We start from the raw sequence: 21,152 nt of genomic DNA on the forward strand, positions 1-21,152 counted from the left end.
TCCTGACTATATACAACACAATATACATGACTCAAGACAGAACATGAGGCTTTATTGAGTCAATGTCTGAATCAATTGTCTGGCAGAATCAGCTGGTTGTTAAAACTGCCAAATGAAATCAGCAGTAAACCAAACACACAAAAGAATGCAAATATCAAAAAAAAATTGATCATTGTCAATCAATGTTGCCTTGGCGACAACAGCAAAAGTTTTTTTTCCCATATTGCTGCTCCATGCTGAGGAGGAATCATTTGGAATTAAGCCCTGTAGTGCCGAGTGATGAAAAATATACTGTACATCTAAAAAAAAAACAAAGGTAAATAACACAAACAATATCAACTATCTATGTAAGCGTCTATATACAGATCTACATATTTAAAAAAAAAAAATATTCGCACAGTATGAGGAGTCAATCCTATGTATTGATGAAAAACAATATTAAAGTTTCAGCGTGTAGGACTGTGAAGTCATACATTGCAACCAACTGAAAACCAACAGAAGAAACTACAGTAGCCCTTCATGCAACATAAAAAAAAACATGTCAGGCCCTCTTTACAACCGACATTTATGTTTTGTCCATTCTGGGCTTCTGTAGAAACGTGGCCGGCTGCATGGAAGAGGAACCTGCTCCTGATGTAGATATAAAGGGCTAATCCTAAGGTAACGGAAACAACGATTCTTCAGGGATTTTACGCTTTTGAAAACATAACGAGGAATATTCCATTTTCTACCGATAGACATTCCCGCGTCCTACACAGTGGACCTTTCAGACCGACAAAGAATGTATGCAGATTCTCTACATTCTTTATTTATCCCCCATTTGTTGAGAACAAAGTTTTCCACCTGCATGTGGTCAAAATGCACCAAAGCCCCTCACTTTATATATATATATAGATTCCTAATTGCCCAGAACTGTAATGCAATACAGCGTCAGGAGCAGGAGGAATATTATTAGTTCCCTATGGTGAACAAAGACAGTATGCGTGTCTGAACCTTAATTAAGTTATTTTAAGTATTTTAAGTGACTGGAGATATTACCGTTAATCTAAAGTAAGACAGGTTGGTCAAGGCACATAATACAGGAGTGTAACAGGAATATTAAAACCATTGGAATCGGAAGAAAGAAAAGCTTCTGATTCCCAATACTGGTTAATCCTTTTTTTTAATCTATAAAATAATACAAAAGTGTGAAAAATCAAGAAGCTCAAAGATCATTCTGAATTCCGATGGGGATTGCCTGTTCACTGAAGTGCACTGAGGAAAGGGCTCCAACGTAAATGACCTGTATTCACATTTTCAGTAAGATTTTAAGTTTAAAAAGAAATCACTTCTTCCTTATTTTTCTTGTCTTATGAAAACTCTATACTTGAATGTAGTATGTTTGTGGGACACAGTGTATTCAAGTACTGTGCTGAACTTTTATGTTAATATGCCTCAGTGCTGATGTCTCCACCAATATGTGTAAAAATAGATGCCTTGGCGGCTCCCAAAAGTGAAGCCAAATCATCCGGATCGCCCCCTGGTGGCTTGCTGCAGTATAGGTCCTAAACTCCGCCCCCTCCATGTTAGTGGATGGGACATGGACCAAAGTGAAAAAAACAATCAAAGTAGATGCTAAATAAATGTTTCCAAAGATGGTTTCTGTCATTTTTATCACACTTTAGTACATTCAAGTGTTCATGTTTTAATTTTTTAATTGATGCTATAAAAACGGACTGAGACGTCATGATTGAACGCTGCAACCCGACTTGCAACTCGTCGAGCTAATGTATTGACACCGCGGCTCCACCCCAAGATCACTACTGCGCAGGCACACTCTGGATTATAATCGCTCCATTTCAATGTATAGTTTTGTAAATGAGTCATTCATGTGTATTGTGAGTCTCGACGCTACTGTACTCATAATTACTCCTCACATGACGCAAGAATCACAGGGGAAAGATAGTGAGGGATTATGTGGAGCTGCGGAAGCGTGGAGACTTTTCTCCGCGCGCTGTAATGATGTAATTAGAGACACCAAAGAGAGAAATTTAAACATTTAGTCTGATGAATCAGTCTGAGCTCGTCAGTCTCTCGCTTCAGTTCGTGCTCTTGAGCTCGAAGCGGCTGTACACCTGCCTGGATTTCAGCTGGTTGTATTGGTTCACCAGGTCCAGTTTGCTGTGGCCCAGCGTCATTCGCTTCTGGTCCTGCCGGTTCATCAATGCGACCGGAGAGGGCGGGGGAGGAGGGCTCTGCTGGCTCTCTGGCTCAGTTTGAGAGAGGTCCGGCCCCCCCCAGGGCGAGGAGCCGAGAGGGGACGGCGACCTCCAGTTGTAGGGTTCTTTGTCTTTGCCTGAGGTGGGGAGGAAGAGGTCTGAGAGTTTGTTGAGTAACTGGTTGGAGGAAGTCCTCTGCTTGGAGGTGAGTTTGCTATCATTGAGCGGGGATGGTGTCTGAGTCCTGGGGGTCAGGCTTGAGTTGGGGGTGCCTAGGTTTGTACGTTTGTGGTCGTACAAACCCAGCTCCTGGAACTTGGAGGAGGTGCCAGTGATATTCGACCTCATGATGTCCGTCGTGCTGGGCTTGTTCCACTCGATGCCCATTGGCTGACCAAAGGCCGGCGGTGGTCGCTCAGGAACTGGGATGTGATTGGTCGCTCCGTTGGCAGAAGCCCATGCACCTGGTGTTGGGGTATGTCCTCCTGCCTGTTCTCCGCCTCCACCTCTTCTCTCTGGGCTGAGGTGGGAGTTGGTGTTGGGCTCCTTCTTGTCGTGACCTTGGGTGACCTTGTAGACTGCGTTAGCGGTCATCCCGGGTGCGGCCTTCACGCTGGAAATACTGTTACTTGATTGGCTGCTGGAGTTTTCAGAACATACCCTGTCCCTCTGCCTGCAGGAGGAGGGAAAGCTTAAATTAATATCCTGAATATAAAAAAAATAAAATCAAGGTCACTACAAACTTTTAAGAGACGCTGTTTCAATTCAATAAAGACACTAAATAAATCAGCTTCAAATCGAAGATCAGTGTTTCTCCGACGCTGTTTGGTGACACAGGATGTCTCTGAGGGGCTGCGAGTGAAAATGTGACTTCAGATTGGATAAAAAGTCAATTTTGACTCTTCTGATAGACAAACACAACACTGACGCATGCACAAAGGAGATATGACGCCACTGACAGGAGACAAAACAGTTTTAAAGTTGTTAAACACAAACACGGAAATGAATGTGTCTGTAGCTGGACTCCAGTTTTATACCTGTCAGAGAGTAAATCCAGCCCCATGACTGGTCCGGCCCCCATGCCCATGCCGGGGGCCAAAATGGCTTGGTAGGACGGGTAGTAGGACATCCCTTCATCCTCTGGGTTGGAGAAACAGTCAATGATCTGCGAGTCGGCGTACAGACAGCGAAACTCCCGGTCGAAGCTGTCGGTGATGCGCCCGGAGAAATGCATCACCATGTTGCTGTGCACCTGAGCCGACAGCCAGGTGAAGCTGGAGAGGCGACGGGACGGACAAGCAAAGAGGGGGCAAACGTTATTAAGAGTGGGAAACCAGTGAGATGTAGAACAGGTGAACTATGGAGATTTCAATACAAAAGAACTTTGAGGCATTTAAAAAGGTCAGTGCATGTTCAAAAGGTAATGATGTGGTGTGTTTAAGTGACACCCAATGTGCTTTATTATGCAAAATGGAATGGATTCTTTCTTGGCCCATGTCCCATCCTTCCACCAAGTTTAGTGGAGAACTGTTCTGTCGTTTTTACAAAAACCTGCTGACGAACAAACCTCATGGACCTCGTACGGTGGAAACATAGCACCTCCTTGGTGGTGGGGATTTTAGCCTGCAAGTGGAGGTCATACTGTACTCAGATATTAGGTTTGGAATGAAGAACTGTACGGAAACACCGTTTTGATCCAACTTGACAAGATTCACCTCAGGCCAGTTTGCAGGCTTCGCCCTGACTTGTACCTTGGATCGTCTCCACTCAGCAGCTGTTTTTATGCCTCTCAGTCAGCGAATGAATTCAGTCTACGCCCCCTGCGGGCCGACTAGCCCACTTTCAACCAGAAATTGTCATAAACAACATTACTCTAATCCAACGAGTGTTCATACGAAATCTTCAAATTCAAAGGGGGTTTAATGATCTCCGTGGTCATGGTCATGTCGGGACAATGTAAAAAAAAAAAAATTCTCATTGTGTTTCACAGCAGCCAGAAACCGGCAGGACGGCTTTACTGTGAGACACATTCACTTGAAGAGGAAATGATCAAAGCACACCTCCTACACACAAACCATAAATCATAACGATCGTTTCCTGGTGATAAGGAGGCGTGGCCAAGCATTTAAACCACGCACATACGCAATACCCATTTCAGATGTAAATTGCCAATTTGGAGTGTTGTAAATCCCTCCTGAATAATGGTATTCATTTGGAAGAAAAAATAATAAAAAGAGCATTTTTTAATTCATATTCTGTATTTATACACATTTTCCCTCTCCTCACACACATGCATGCTGAACAAGCATTCATACATCACAGAAACGCGTACAAATACATCATCTAGCGGACGTATATTAGCGTTTAGTCGTGAGGACATGCACAACTGACGAACCAAAACGGAAACCGTATAAGAAGAAAAGGAAAATAATAACAATGTTGCATTTATAACCCTGTCATGTAATGTGAGGTATGAACTCTGTTCAAATATCTTTTGGATCAACAGATCCAACAGAGTTTATCTGGATCAACAGATAAACTCTGGCGTCATCTGCGAGATATCACCACATCAGTGTGTTATTTGCCTCTCAAATAAACCAATCAAATTCATAGACTCGGGCGTTCCCCAGGTGTAAACCGCAATTTTTTTCTGTGATTTGCTATCAGAGGACGTTTGAAGAAAGCGTGGGAGGGGGAGGATGCGCGAGGTGAGTACGGTTCGATGCGTGTCAGCCTGTGGCCCTCATACCTGAACTGATCTAACGCATTCGACTGCCAGACACACCTGAAACCGCACCTCCGCTGCAACCTCTGTCACATGTGACCGCTGCGGAGAGAATGCAAAGAAATGGACTGGACGGAATTTTACATGAAAATGGGAAGGGGAACTTGTGTCACTTTGGAAGGAAAGTGAAAAGAGCAGACGGAAATAAGGCAGTGAATGATGGGTGTGCCGTATGTGACGCACCTGGACCAGGTGACGGTACAAAGTTGGAACGTCTGAATCAACTATTGTCCACCTTCTGTCACCCTCATAAATATGAATTTGATAAATCGTTTGACGCAGTTGTAAAAAGATACAATTGCTCAACCACGAAATCTGACTTTATGGTCCCGAGTCGAACATCGGCCTCTGAGCGAACTTTGACCTCTGCCCTCTGAGAACAAGAGGACAGGAAATAACTCTCACTTGTTGTGTTCAGACACAATTGGAAACAATTCCATTACAATGAAAAGATGGGAATAGTTTCTCTTGACTGTTGCAACAACGTGTCGTCACAAACAGGCTGAAAGACATTCGGAATCTGTGGTAGCGTAGCTCCACACACAAATGTCAGAAAAGCTAACGTTATCTCTTTTAGGCTAGCATTAGCCTACGTAGGCTAACATTATTTCGTTGAAGCTAAAATTAGCTTGTTTAAGGCAAACGTTGTTTTGTTCAGGTTAGACATGTTGCTTAGGGTAATGTTAGCTTGTTCATGCTAACATTGTTGTTTAGGCTAACAATCTTGTTCAGGCCAACTGTGGCTAACTTTATTTTGTTTAGGCTAATGTTGTCTTTAATGAACCATAAACTTCATAATAAATAACTATAAATAAAAAGAAAACAATTACAACCACATATATAGAACTTGAATTCAGAGAATAAAGATTATTTTAAACATACAATGTAAAATGTTGTATAGTTTATAAAAAACAAACAGATACCAAATGTCTATGAAACTTTCATATCGGCCAAAATTGACGGCCAACAGATAAATTGGTCGGGCTCTGGCGGACATATAGAGTGTTTTTGCAATGTAAGAACATACATTGTGCAGGTAAGTGTGTGTGTGTGCAGTAGTGTGGCAGTGGTAAGAGGTAAGTAAGAGGTGAGGGAGGTTGCATTTGAATATATTGCTTCTCTCCAGGCTTGGTGCCGTTTGACTGGGCTACTGATATTTGAAAGAGGGGGGGCGCTGGCACTGTGTGAAAGACTACGTAAATGTATTTCTAATATTAGTCCCTAGCTGTTTCGTGAATTATTCAAACTCGAATTTCACCTATTAAATAATAAGACGGCGTGATACTGTGAACAATTAACAGTTGGATGTAGACAGAAGCTCCTGAGACGTCACATAGTAAAAGTGGTTTGTGAGGTATAGTCCAGTGAGAACGGTTTAGGGTTTTCAGAGAGTTATAATATCACCACCAAGGAGGAGGGTGACAAAGACACATATTCATTATCAACACTCTCTCTGTGTGACACTAAGTTGTTAAAATCCCCAGTTTCACAGCAGTGTGCGTCTGACACACACACACACACACACACACACACACACACACACACACACACACACACACACACACACACACACACACACACACACACACACACACACACACACACACACACACACACACACACACACACACACACACACACACACACACACACACACACACACGAGGTGCAAACAGCAAGACAAAATGGAGCCAAGTCTGAGCTGAGGATGAGTCAGCGACAGTTAACAGAAGAACTGCCACAAAATCTCTGTTTCTAAACTCCCCTTTTAAAAGTAAGGTCTTGTAAAAAAAAAAAAGAAGCTTCCACTCAGTCGATTGACAATCTATTGATAATCAATGAATAGTTCCAGACCACGTTTGAGTAAAAATACCAAACATTTGCAGGTTTTTTTTCTGCTCAAATTTGAGATTGTGATGATTTTGTCACGTACTATAGTAACATGAATCCACTTAAAGGTGACATATTATGCAAAAATCACCTTTTCAGCGATTGTGCACATTAATGTGTGTATCTGTGGAGCCTGCCGGCCCACAAGCTGTATAAAAAGAGACCAGCCTGTTGGTTTTTTTTGGGAGCTGGCTAAACCTCACAGCCTGAAGCTCTGAACAACTGGTTCAGGTTTCTCTCCCACTGTGACGACACAATAACAATCGGTTGCAGCCGCAGATAAGGATTATCAGAACTGAAATCAGACAAACAAAGTGCAGATTCAAAGAGCAGGAGCCAAAGTGCGGAAGGAAAGCGGAAAAAAAGAAAAGTTCATATTTGAAACGAATCGGAGTGAAATAATCAAATTGCTAAAACGTATTTTCTTTCACTGCACATTGAAATCTACTCTGGCGTTCGTCAGAGCTGCATCATCATGGTAACGCTCCAACACAGCTCCTCCTCGCAGCACAACTCGAGCATTGTTAAGGGTCTTATCCACGCTCCCTCCTATAATCCAGCGTTAGTCCTCTTTATCAGGACAGATGCAAATGTTAAATGTCAAACTGCTAAACGTGAGCAGTCCGCGGGCGCCGCTGACATCGATTCCTAAGTTCACACGTCTTGTTCACTTCAACAGTCAGAACGTCTCTTTATTCATCCGCCGTCTCACCGACGAAGTATCCACCTGCACGTTCTTTCGTCAATCTGTGATCTTTGTTACATTCCAGGCTTTTTTTAAGAACCTGTTTTACCTGACATCACATTCTGCTGACGCTTCCATCCCAAGCGACTCACAATCATTGATTCTTTGACTCGCATCACAGGGAGACGGGTTGCATCAAGGGTTTTGCCTAAGGGGCCAAAAACTTTGCTTCAAACATTTGAAGATTTATATTCGTTAATGTGAAACACGGGAGACTGACACAGATTCACCTTCCAGACAATCTGAGGAGAAATTGGTGCGGGACCTCGGTCGGCCCCCAGATTATCTGATGACGCGTTCACAGACCCAGTCTTAAACCCCCCGAACTCACGCGGTCGCCCCCGAGTCACGGAGCGGCTGACGGAGCTGCCGACATCCCTGAGGCTTAACGTTAGTTAGCGTACTACTGTTGACAGATGTTACAGCTGTAGTGTGAATCTCACAACGCACGCTGACGCTTCTTTTTAAATATTCTCACTGCAAAGAATCACCAACGTGACAGCGAGTTGTTGAAGCAGTCTCCATTTTGTTCATCTGCTTCCTGGTGGGTTGAGGTGGTGCCCCCAGCTCATCCCCCCAGCTCATCCCCCAGCTCCTCCCCCAACTCATCCCCCATCCATCAAACCTAACTTTTCTGCCTCTCTGCCGTCACAAAGACAAAAAGAAATGATAAATAATGAATAAAGGAAATGAAATATAATATGCCGTAGTGGACGTGTTTGAGATTAGAGAGAAGATCGACCGTGAAGTTTCTCCTTGCGTGCGTTATTTCATCATTGGTTAAGATTGTTGGAGGTTATGATCATATTGTCACCCCTGTCCGTTTGTTTGTTTGTCAGCAGGATCACGCAAAAATCACAGCAAAGATTTCCATGAAACTTGGTGGAAGGATAGAACATGGGCCAAGACAGAATTTAGGTCTAGCTTCTGAGGTAGCCTGTTTATTTCTTTTCACATCTTCACTAATATTCCAAGTAGCAATCTTAACGGAATTAAAAATGTAGGCATATTTAGGGGACTGATATCTATGAGTGTGGGTGCGGATCCAAATAAAAATCCAGTGTGTGTGTGTGTGTGTGTGTGTGTGTGTGTGTGTGTGTGTGTGTGTGTGTGTGTGTGTGTGTGTGTGTGTGTGTGTGTGTGTGTGTGTGTGTGTGTGTGTTCCTAACCTGTATGACCCCGCGATGACCTCCTGACAGTCAATGATCATGAACTTCTCCAGGACCTGGCCGGAGAATTTCTTGCCGCTCTTGGTGCAGTACGTGTCGCCGCCCACACTGCGAACGCGCATGTTCTGCACACAAACACACGTTTTACAGTTAGCACACGCACGCACACACACACACAAACACACACACACAGTATGAGAAAACACAGAATTTAAATTTCATACTCAAATTCAGAAAGTAGTTTGGCGAGTCTGAAAAGTTTCCTGTACAACAAGCAAATATGAATTAATACAAATCAATAATGAACACGACTACTGCTACTATTTTTTTAAACTGAATATTAAAATACAAAATTAAAAACGTCGTCACTTCACCATTTTATCGTATTAGATAACTGTTTGAAAATTAGTCATAATTAGCATAACAAGTCTTGATTTATGGCCAAGGTCATCGTGACCTTGACATCTGACCGTTAAAACCTAATCTTTAAATATTAAAAGAAAAAGAGTAAATTAATTCCCTCAAAGCGTCCGCGAGAGTTGGGCGGACGACCTCCGGCTGCAGAGGCACGATTGTGACCTTTGGCCTCTGTGCTAAAGCTAAAGTGCTCAAGGTCAGTGTGGTCTGGGAGCCGGTATGAAGCAGCGTCCGTCATATCATCGTCCTTCTCTTGTTCATTTTTTGGTCTGTGATGAAACCCAACGCCCGTCTGCATCGTACTCACGCTCAGGTGGGAGTTCTGAATGTCGAGCGCGGCGCACATGTCCGTGAAGTATCCGAGCTTCTTCTCGTCCAGCAGGACGTAGACGGGGATCCGCCGCTTGTTGGACGCCTCCATGAGGTCGCAGAGCAGGTCCACGTCCGTGAACACGTCCATGACCACGGCGATGACCTGGAGCAGCGGGGAGAACACACGAGGACGTCGTCAAGTTCCTGTACGTGAAAGCTCACTGAGGATTTTACTTCTACACGTTAAATATAAACTACACATGAGAAACAGCTGCTGGGGAAAACAATCTGAAGCAGAAGAGAGATTCGATTTTCTGATGTGTGGACAGAAATGATTGTGAGCAATTTCATCACAACTGCAAATACTCATTTGTCTGTGCAATTTCAATACATTTCTATTGGAAATCCTGTTTATGTTATATATATGAATACTATTTTTTATATATCTATCATGTTGACATTGCATGTTTATCTTCTTGTATTTATCGGTTGGCCGATAATATCACCAGATATGAGCCTTTCACAGAAATATCGGTATCTACATATTAAAAAAAAGAAAAGAATTTAACAGTAAGCATTTTATGTACAAAAAAATGTTTATTATCTTAATTCAAGTGTTTTAACAAAAGTATTTGGAAGTACTTGTTTTCATTTTCTAGTTATTTATTTATAATAAAGTTTATGGTTACACTGTAAAATATCAAAACTCTAGTTAGACAAATAAAGGATCATATTATCATATCATATCTTAAGTGATTAATTAATTTGTGTATTGATGGTAAATTAATCAATCTGCCACAATTCTGATAAATTTGCTTCTTTTTTCATGCCGTTTTCATAGTTTACTGTGCCTTATTGACCAAACGTAAAAGATCTAATAAAATTCAACAGTTAAATTTGTATTGTTTCAAACTGCATTCAATAATATATCAATGAAAGCACATTTTTAAATCAGACCACAGGAAGAAAGAAATGACCCCGGGGGCCAACCATTGTCAAAATAATGTGTGTGTGTGTGTGTGTGTGTGTGTGGGGGGGGGGGGGGGGTTATGTAGTTTATGTTACCCAGGATTTATGACTTTCGTAACAAAAGATAATATGAGCTTCAGAAACCACAGCTGTAGCCACACTTTGTAAAGAACATGTTTTTCCTGACTGGAGATGTAACTCATGAAGAAGAGACACCCCCGCCCTCAGCCCCCACCACCACCCCCCCCCCCCCTCTATAGACAATTCCCATCCTGCCCATTATGCAAACTGTGAACTTGTGCACCTTCCCTCGTGAACACTCTGCTGCATCTGCAGCTTCGCCAAGTTTACAGCCCTGTCCATCCATCCATCCATCCATCCATCCATCCAATGCAATCCATCCATCCGTCCGTTTGTGTTTGACACTGGTCCCCGTTTCCCCAGGTATATTATTATTCCTGCTATTTTCAGCATTATTATCAGTAGTTTTATGTTTTATGTGAGTGATGGTCTCTCTGCTTCAACAAGATCCAGTGCCAGTTACAACACACTTCTGTTAAAGTTCTTTCATTGTTCAGAGAAGTGGAACAGACGAAGTGTCTCTCAGCGACCGCGTCAGCTGACGACGATGAACTGCATTCTGGCTCATTTGATCCTAGAACCTGCCGACTCAGCACAAACGTGAGAAACGGGTCAGAGTCGTCAGGCCAGAGAGAAACAAAAAGGCTCCTCCACCTTTTTTCCACTCAGGGACAGAACAGAACAGTTTTCTTTTTTGTGAGCGAGAGACTCGACTGCGATTGTGCAAATAAAACAAGTCTATTTATACACAGAGGAAGAGGAAGGAGGCGTCTGTGGAGACGTGACTCAAAATGTGCCTCAGTGTGTGTCTGCTCTGTTCGACAGTTGTGTATTTATGATAAACTCATCATTTCAAGTCATGAGCTCACAGTTCACAAGCATCGGCTGAAGTTAATGATTAGAAATCAGATGCTTTTATTTGACAGGATCCAAAGGGGCCCCCGAGGGCAACGGGCCCCTTGGTCAGTGACGTAAGACTACCGCAACAAGGCCCAAACCAACCAGAGACACACAAACCAACCACAAAAAATTAACCACCAAAAGAACCTCAAAGAGACAAAACAAAGACAACAACCACAACGAGACACAAGAACCTCAAAGAGACACAACCACCTCAAAGACCCACAACAACCACAACAACCTCAAAGACCCACAACAACCACAAGACAAACAACAACCACAAAGACACAACAACCACAAGACAAACAACAATCACAAAGAGACACAACAACAAGACAAACAACAACCACAAAGACACAACAACCACAAGACAAACAACAATCACAAAGAGACACAACAACAAGACAAACAACAACCACAAAGAGACACAACAACCACAACAAGACACAACAACCTCAAAGACCCACAACAACCACAAGACAAACAACAACCACAAAGACAAACAACAATCACAAAGAGACACAACAACCACAACAAGACAAACAACAACCTCAAAGACCCACAACAACCACAACGAGACACAACAACCACATACATACATAACAACCACAACGAGACACAACAACCACATACATACATAACAACCACAACGAGACACAACAACTACGAAGACACACAACAACCACAAAGAGACAACGACAAGAGAAACAACAACCTCAGAGAGACACAAAGCAAATACAGAAAAGACCAGCGACCACAAGGAAGTGTAAAACGACACAGGACGACCATTGAGAGTCTCTTTCAGTCCGGGGGGCCCTTCACATGTGCGTGTCCCCGGGGGCCCACTGTCCCACAGTCTGTCACTGAAAACCTCTCTGATCTGAGGTCAGCTGCTCCTCGAGGGACGGAGCGAGAGATGAGAGCCAACGGGAGGCGACCGCCGGCAAGAGGACGACGGACTCAGACCTGACGCATTTGTTTGTAAGCAAACCAAGAGGAAGCCGCCCGAGGGAGGACGAGCGCAGTCGACTGCGAGCGGTGGAAACATGAAAAGCAGACCGACCGACGGGACGAGACAATGATTTCCTTATCGTGGCGTTTTAGGGTCAGGAGTTGTTTTTCTTCCCTATTAACGATTTATGACGGCGATGGTTTTCACACGGAAGATGAAGATCCTCGCTGAGCGCGTTGAACACGTTAACATTGTTTGTCGGCAGCATTGCGCAAAAAAATTACAGAACAGATTTCCAGTAAACTTGGTGCAACGATGGGACACGGGCCAAGAAAGACCCCACATGACGATATCAATATTTGAGAGTACATTTCTAGGGCTGCAATTCACGATTATTTTCATTAATCGAAACACATGTCGATCATCACAGTGGAGCAAAAACCCCCCGAAAATATTCACATTAGGAAGCTGAAATCTTCCTCATAAAAAATACTTGAACCGATTAATTGATTATCAAAATAGTTGCCGATTAATTTAGCAGTCAATTACTAAATCGATTAACTGTTGCAGCTCTAAACATTTCTGATACTGATATATGTGCCGATATATACGTAAATAAATGTCAATGATTCCCAAACCCTCAAGACAAATGAAATATAACTGAAGCTTGATATTTTACAGTCCGACTAGAAACTTCATCAGAAACGACTTTAAACAAAAAGGAAATAAAAATACGACCGAATATATAGAACCTGAATTAGGAAAATAGACATTAATGCACATCTTTCCCACAATGAAAATAAAATAAAACATAAACGCTGATACGACGCGTTTTGTGAAAGACTCATATCGGCCGATGTCATCGCTCCAACCAACCAGCTCTACTTTTTATTTATTTCACTGGTTTTTTATCGTTTCACTATATAGTCTGTTGTTTCCAAACTGCTCTACTGTTTATGATCATATCCATCTGGTTGCCAGGACGCTATTAACCCACAACCTGCTCTGATGAAAAGCTGCTGTACAAATAACAAATAAAGTTTTCTTGCCCCTCCGTTGGACTCTTCGGGGTTCGTTGAGCTCAGACACTGTGACGTTAACCTGACAGCTTGTTTTTTTTTTTGTTTTTTAAATGGATTTATGAAGAGCTTTCATCTGCATCACTCACCTGCTCCATATAGCACCTGCTGAGTGACGTCACCAGAGAACCAGGTGACCTGCTGACCCTCAGAGCCATGACCGTTATTCTGTCAATCATTGATTAACTGATTGATCGGTGTTTATGTTAGTGTCAGCGACAGTATTGACTTACTGAGGAAGATTATATATATATATATATATATATATATATATATATATATATATATATATATATATTCCACATGACTGACTTCAGATACACTTTCCTGGAATATTTATGAATGTATAGAATAGTTTACTGACAGTGAGTTCTATGGAAGCCTATAGGGGACTCAATTCCAATGAAAATGTAAATGTGAAAATTAAAAATGTAATCATAATTTTCCACAAATGTTGTGTGTCCTTTGGGTAAATATTTTAATGAAAATGCAATAATGCAATTTTCATTTCCACATCCTTGTATGGGGATTTAAGTGACAATTATCAAGAAAGACAATGCCATTTGAAAACAGAAGTCTCCTCGCACCTTCTTGGCCTTGTTGATCAGGGACCGGATGAGGTCCTTCACGTTGTGGGACTTGTCCCGCTGGAAGTAGATCTGCGTCTCCGACGGGCCGTACCTCGCCGGGGTGTCCGGCCAGCCGAGCTCCAGCATCGGCGGCTCCTCGTCGGACATCATGGGGAAGTAGGTGCCGGAGGTGAGCTCGGACACGGCGGCGTCGTCGTCCAGCGCCGCCTCGCGCTCGCCGGGGCCGTCGGGCACGCGCGCCCTGCTGGCCGCGTGCCGCGCGATGTACCGGATCTCCGGCGGCGACAGGAAGTTGAGCTCCCGCTCCTCGGCCAGCACGCGGCGGTACTCCGCCTCGCCGAGCTCCAGCAGCGCGTCGGTGGCCAGACGCGCCGCCTCGTTGTGGCTCAGCTCCAGCGTGGAGCCCTGGCGCCACGGGTTCTTCACCTCCTCCAGCCGCGACGCGAGCTTCCCCAGCGGCTTGCGGCCGTTGGTGCTGGGCCGGAGGCTCTCGGAGCTCATCATGGGCGTCACCGTTTCCTTTCGGAAGATCTTGTAAAAAAAAAAAAAAAAAGGTAAAATAGTCCCCGAACAATCCTCCGACTGTGACCGTCGCCACCGAACCCTGCTCCGACCTTATGGGAACATTGCAGATCTGAGATAAAATGGATCTAAAACCCTGCGGATTAGACGCGGGACAGTTCCAACAATCAAATCATTTGAAGTGCACTAAAACAAGAACAACACACACACACACAGAACGTCTCCACGGTCCGAAGTGTCACAGACTCCTGGTCCCGGAGTGTCGCGGATCATAATCCGGATCAGCAGCAGCTGAAATGGTCCTCGCTTCTCTAATTCCCCTCATGACAGACGGAACCTGCGGCTCCTGCAGCGTCCTCTTCCCCGCGTGTGTGTGTGTGTGTCAGAGAGAGAGAGTGTGTGTGTTTGTGTGTAGCTGCAGCTCACCTGTCGCTAACTGTCCTGTCATTGGTCTCCAACGTGACAGGCTCCTCCTCCTCCTCCTCCAACTCCTCCTCCGTTGTCAAGCCAACCAGCTCACAACAGAGCGGCCCCTTCTTCTGGTTACAGATTTCAAAATAAAATGATTCCAACGAAATGAAAATACAAAATAAGAGAGTGATAGAAAAGTGTTTGGATGTTGTTGTTTTTTTGCGATTTATGAAGTTTGATCTTTAATCTCAGGTGGTTTACTTTTATTGAAGGTTTTCTGTGGCGCTGCAAGCGGAGAACCATAAATGAAACATAAACACAAAGAAAAAACTATAGAATGACATTCATAGAGCTCATAACTCCACCATCAACAGTCCTTCAATTAATTATCAGTCCACTAAATATGACAGATTTTGTTTTTCTTAATCAAGATTTATGAATCATTCCCTGGGAAATCTGTGAAAACGTCCAAAAAAAGAAAAAAACATCCCATCTCACAATGTTAAAGATCCAGGTCAAAATCTAATTGACCATTTCTTGGTCCGTGTCACATTCTTCCACCAAGTTTTGTGGAAATCAGTAAAGTAGTTTTGCATAATCTTGCTGACAATAATCAAAATAATTCAACATTTAGTGCTTGTTGATTGCTCCGCTAGCTGTGATGAAGATGTGTAACAAATATAATACTTTTATTTTGAAGGCCCTATGTCCGGCTAGATTTTTCTTCCACCAAAAATATTCATTCTTTTGTTTGCTCACTCTGAAGTGACTTTAGTTGAGTCTATAAAAGATAATCTGTTGATATAAATGTTAAAATGTCACAGCGATAAAGAAAAGGGCTGTTATTTCTTCTTCCTCTTCCGTCCTTCACTTCCTCCTCTGAGGGAAAAGATATCAACACCAAGAATAACAGACATCATCATGATCGATAATGAACTGCAAACATCATGCAAAGTTTAAAATTCAACAAACACATTTTCATTTTTTACAACTGATCTGATTCTTTATGAAATATTATTTAATTTCCTTCAACTGTCATTTCAAAATACAGGATTCTGGGAAAACCGACGTCTGACGGGGGACATGTTTTCATCTCCCTCCGTCAGTCTCGGCTGCTCACACGATGTGTGAAATGGAAACCCCTTACCACCCCCCAGCCCCCCATCAACCCCTACCACCCCTGAGACTCCCTGTCCCCGTGGTAGCGAATTACACGAAGGCTCCAACCTAAATTCACCTGAACGCTGCCGCACCGTTGTCCTCTACTGCCTGTTTAATAAAGGTCACATATGATCTAGTGAGAGGTCAATTACAGAACAGCAGCTGGTTGAAAAGCAGCTGGAAACGTGGGAAGATGCTGGGGACAATAATGGGAATTACTGTAACCCTAACCCACACACACACACACACACACACACACACACACACACCTCCATCTGCCACATAGGGATCAAGTCATTATCGGGCACAGACAGAGTTTACTTCCTCGACACGTGTCGTAGCGGTTTGTTTCTCAATAACAGAACAAATATTTTCCAGACTGAAACTTCCCCAGTGAGCTCATCGTGTCACAAGGATCAAATATGAGGAAACTGGATGTGACATCCATATTTATATATATATGTATATATATATACATATATATATAAACTCTTATTTTACAGATTAAGCAATGCAGAGAAGATGTGCACATGTTTATATTAAATAAAAATAGTTATTTTGTTGTATTCGTGCAAAAGAACCAGAAAAAAAAACCTCCTGAGGGACAAAGCAGGAGGAGACCCATTTTTTATAGTTATATATAGTAAAGCTCCCGGTTAAACTGGAAAATATATTTTGGCAAATGTGACAAAATGAATAGACTATTGCTGCATGTTAATTATTATGCGGCATGTTACTAGCTTCTTTCTGTGTTAACAGGGAGCGCCGGGTTAATTTGAAATAAAACAGAAGGATTTATTACCATAATCATACATCATAAACTCAGTCTTTACTTTAACAAATAACAACAAAGAAATGATAATAACAAAGAAACCAATAATTCGATTTTGCAGAAGAGGTCATAGAAGCCACTCAGACTAGAGATGATTACACATCATTAATCATTAATGAAATCATAATTACAGTGCGCGAAACGTTTCATTGGGACGTGTTTCCACCAGATCTCCTCAGGTCTGACGGAGGCACGTGACACGTCCCCAACTGGTCGTAAACATCCGTGAGTAGTTCATGTCGGCGTCTGACTTAATATTTACCCAGTTGGGTGAGGTGGACGTGCTCAGACCAAACCGCCGCTGCGCCGCAGGTGCTGACGTTTGACATCGCGGCTCTGTGGTATGTTCAATGAGTAAACAGGCAGCTTTTCCGCGCGTATGGTGCATTTACATACATGAGCGCGTCGGAGTCGTGAGGCGGATGCAGAGGGCGAGAAGGAGTCACACTGGGCCTGGCCGGTTACGCTGAGCTAAGCGAGGCATTATCTACACTTTGATAAGACACTGCAGCCAAACCTTGTGTTGGCTTCCTGCATGCATGCTAAAATGTGGGCCACAGCTGCTGTAGCTTAAAGTGCCGCGGATGGAGGCTAGTCAAACAAAAGATGCCGCCAACTCTACTGTACTCTACAGAAAGTCTTCATGTCATTATTCCAAACTGCCACAGTTCCCTCGAACTCGTTCCCACTAATTCACACGTAAGGCTGTTTTTTTGAAGTCAAACTGGAGCGTCTTGTTTTTAACATGTTAAACGTTTGTCTGTCGTCAGCCCACTGTCCTCTGTTCTGGCCGAGCAGAGGTCTTTTCTAAACAGACACACGACATAAGACAGAGTCCCGTGTCCCCCACTACAGTCGTCAGCTTATCATCACATGTTTGAGGTGAGTCAACTGTCACCGAGCTGAGTCACGGTGAGAGCGGTGGAAAACACCTACAGGTGTACAGTATATGCATAAATTACTGTTCGGTTGAAACCGGTGAGTCATGACTCGAGCGCGGACTTCACGGGCATGATGACCAAGAGCTGAGAGAAAGAGAGAGAGAGAGAAGCTGGGACACTCCTGGGGCAGAAAGAAAAACGACTGTGATGCAGTTGACAAGAAAACAAGTGAGCGCAAGTTAATGCTGAAGGCAGCAGCAGCAAAAGTGGAAGGACTGGTTCTGAACTTGACGTCCAGCAGAGACAGGTGTACACGTCCTGTCTGCATGTTTCCATGAGAATACAAACACCAACTGAGCACTGTATTAGGAACACCTCACTAAGGGGTCCGTCCCATTACCCCCCACTTGGCCCCACACCCTCCGTTCTTCCACTCCACCTGAAGTCAGCATCTGACCTCCCTACGTTCGAAGGGGTACTTAACCCCTACCCCTTGATCTTCAATTAGAAATGGAACACCCGTGCAAACCCGAGGGGTAGGGCCAAGTGGGGAAAACAGAACGGACCCTAACAGATCCTCCCTTTGCTCGGGATGCTGGAAAATTCTTCCTCTGACACACGTGGTGGTTTCATCAGATAATTTCTGCAGAATTCATTCAGTCATGCTGCCTGTCTCCTGCTCTACCACATCCGCCCCCCCCCCCCCGCCGAGGGTTTCTACATGGATTCAGGTCAGGTGACAGGGGAGGTTACTGAGGTTCATGGAACCACTTTGAGACTTTTCGACTTTGTGACATGGAGCATTATCCTGCAGGAAGTAGCCGTTAGAAGATGATGAACTGTGGCCGTGAAGGGAACATGGTCAGCAACAACACTCATCGTGACACTCAAGGACCCAAACACACCTCCACACCATCACCACCAGCGTCAGCAGCAGCAGAAGGAATCATTTGTTTGGAATCATGGCTTGGCCCTGGTGGAGGTCTGAGCTCCATGAGGTTACACACTTACACATTTTAATTTGAAAACCATCGCCGGTGCTACGTCTACACCCGAGTTCTCAGAGACAGAGAAGTTCGGAAAGACAGCGGGTCCCGTTGGAGTTTGAAACACCCTGGGGTTCTGTTTCCGTCTGAACAAATGGAAACTGAGACATTGTGTAGAAGATGACGCAGACGCCCACGCTCTCCTCCTGATTGGTTCTTATCAGTCACGACTCGGCGAACGCAAAGCGTTGCCAACACTTCCTGTCAGTGACAGTTGCACCTCGTCGTCGCTCCAAGAAAATAAATCCCTGCTCTTACATTTTTTACCATTGCTGTTCCTCGCTCGTAGTATTTTCTGTAACTAAGCCACCAATTGCAGAGTCTGCTACACCGACACGCACATGACAAGTGTACACGAATGGTCATGTGATATTTGTTTTCAGGTGTGTTAGTGTGGACAGAGGTCGTTGTAGTGTTAAAACGACTATAACAAATGCATGGAGAGAGAGAAAAGAGATGGAGCCTGAGTGCCCTTCCAGTTTTACTATGGGACGGATGGGCCACATTTTCAGTCTCTTTTGAAAGACATTTGCACAGAAGTTGCTGCAATGACAGATACGTTTAGACCCTGCTTACATTTTCACTTCTGAACAACCAGCCGACTGTGAACGACAGATTGTTGGTTTTCAACAGCTGTTGGTGTCGGACAAGGTTGAGGTCAGGACTCCGTGCTGGTCAGTAAAGTCCTTTCGCCGAAAACTGAGAAAAAAACGTTTCTGTATGGACCATGCTTTCTGCAAACTGTCGTCACAAAGCACGACATTGTCTAAAGTATCACTGTATGCCGGAGCAGCAACATTTCCCTTCACTGCAAACCAAGAGGCCAGTAACCCGAACAAGGAAAAAACTGCCCTAGAGCAAAAGTGAACAGAAGCATTTGGACAGCTGCAATGATTTATAGAACGAAATCGAGGGTTTCATTTGACCGGAGCGAGAGTAATTTGGACAGAGGATATGAAGCTACTGGTTTCATTATGATTTATTTCCTTCATAAAGTCCTTGTGCCAGTTGGACAGCTCATTGGTTTAGATCCAGATCAAACGGCGCAGTGAGCTGTCAATATGTCATGTTTCATCATGTGTAGATCAGGATCTGAATGAACCCTGATATCTTAACACGCGTGACAGAACCATAAACATCTAGAGCCTCACTCAGTAGAGCTCAAATGTCCACCAACGTCCCAACAGTCCCCAAGTTTAATCAGGCTCCACCAAATCTCACACACTAATAGACATCAGTCCACTAAATACAGTATACCTGATTTATGTCATCCAGGTCCATTAATTATTCTTTGGAAATCTGTGAAAATGTCAGAAAACATTCTATCTCCCAATGTTTAAGAAAGAGATTTAAAAAAAAAAAACCAATCCTGGATCAGGCCCTTTGTCTTGATCTGTCCCAACAATTTAATTAATTCTTTCTTGGTCCATCGCTTTAGGAGATTATGTTTTTACCCCGTCCCGTTTGTTTGATTGGTTGGTTGACTGGTTGGTTGGTTGGTTGTTTGACTGGTCGATTGGTTAGTTGGTTGGTCAGTTAACTGGTTGGTTGACTGGTCGGTTGGTCGGTTGGTTGGTTGGTTGACTGGTTGGTTGTTTGGTTGACTGGTTGGTTGGTTGGCTGGTCGACTGGTTGGTTGACTGGTTGGTTGTTTGGTTGACTGGTTGGTTGGTTGGTTGGTTGACTGGTTGGTTATTTGGTTGACTGGTTGGTTGGTTGGTTGGTTGGTTGGTTGGTTGGTTGGTTGGTTGGTTGACTGATCGGTTGGTCAGTTGGTTGATTGGTTGGTTGACTGGTTGGTTGATCGGTTGGTTGGTTGACTGATCGGTTGGTCAGTTGGTTGATTGGTTGGTTGACTGGTTGGTTGATCGGTTGGTTGACTGGTTGGTTGTTTGGTTGACTGGTTGGTTGGTTGGCTGGTCGACTGGTTGGTTGACTGGTTGGTTGTTTGGTTGACTGGTTGGTTGGTTGGTTGGTTGACTGGTTGGTTATTTGGTTGACTGGTTGGTTGGTTGGTTGGTTGGTTGGTTGGTTGACTGATCGGTTGGTCAGTTGGTTGATTGGTTGGTTGACTGGTTGGTTGATCGGTTGGTTGGTTGACTGATCGGTTGGTCAGTTGGTTGATTGGTTGGTTGACTGGTTGGTTGATCGGTTGGTTGACTGACCGGTTGGTCAGTTGGTTGATTGGTTGGTTTATCAGAAGGAGTGCGCA

General features: G+C 43.8%; 1 protein-coding gene across 2 annotated transcripts; it reads right to left on the bottom strand.

Annotated features, from left to right (window-relative positions):
• Positions 1-1,607: 1,607 nt before the first annotated feature.
• Positions 1,608-15,051, bottom strand: fam83c (family with sequence similarity 83 member C). 2 transcript variants are annotated; one of them, XM_035631957.2, is made up of 6 exons: positions 15,036-15,051; positions 14,085-14,618; positions 9,512-9,679; positions 8,788-8,912; positions 3,236-3,472; positions 1,608-2,871 (listed from the first exon to the last, which is right to left on the bottom strand). In XM_035631957.2, exons 2-6 carry the CDS (start codon positions 14,589-14,591, stop codon positions 2,079-2,081), a joined length of 1,830 nt encoding a protein of 609 aa, XP_035487850.1. In that variant the 5' UTR covers positions 14,592-14,618; positions 15,036-15,051; the 3' UTR covers positions 1,608-2,078. The 2 variants fall into 2 exon arrangements, with proteins under 2 accessions (XP_035487850.1, XP_035487849.1); XM_035631956.2 differs by lacking the exon at positions 15,036-15,051 and adding an exon at positions 14,818-15,020.
• Positions 15,052-21,152: the final 6,101 nt, after the last annotated feature.

The sequence above is a fragment of the Scophthalmus maximus genome, chromosome 6 (assembly GCF_022379125.1).
Source record: "Scophthalmus maximus strain ysfricsl-2021 chromosome 6, ASM2237912v1, whole genome shotgun sequence".
In the NCBI taxonomy this organism is placed as follows: domain Eukaryota; kingdom Metazoa; phylum Chordata; class Actinopteri; order Pleuronectiformes; family Scophthalmidae; genus Scophthalmus; species Scophthalmus maximus.

What these genes read in the sequence shown, in the direction of transcription:
- fam83c (XM_035631957.2), bottom strand. Translation starts at nt 14,591, where the DNA reads ATGATGAGCTCCGAGAGCCTCCGGCCCAGCACCAACGGCCGCAAGCCG. An exon ending in TGATCAACAAGGCCAAGAAG is followed by an intron (nt 9,680 to 14,084) that starts GTGCGAGGAGAC and finishes CCGCTGCTCCAG; the next exon opens with GTCATCGCCGTGGTCATGGA. An exon ending in TTCAGAACTCCCACCTGAGC is followed by an intron (nt 8,913 to 9,511) that starts GTGAGTACGATG and finishes GTTTGTGTGCAG; the next exon opens with AACATGCGCGTTCGCAGTGT.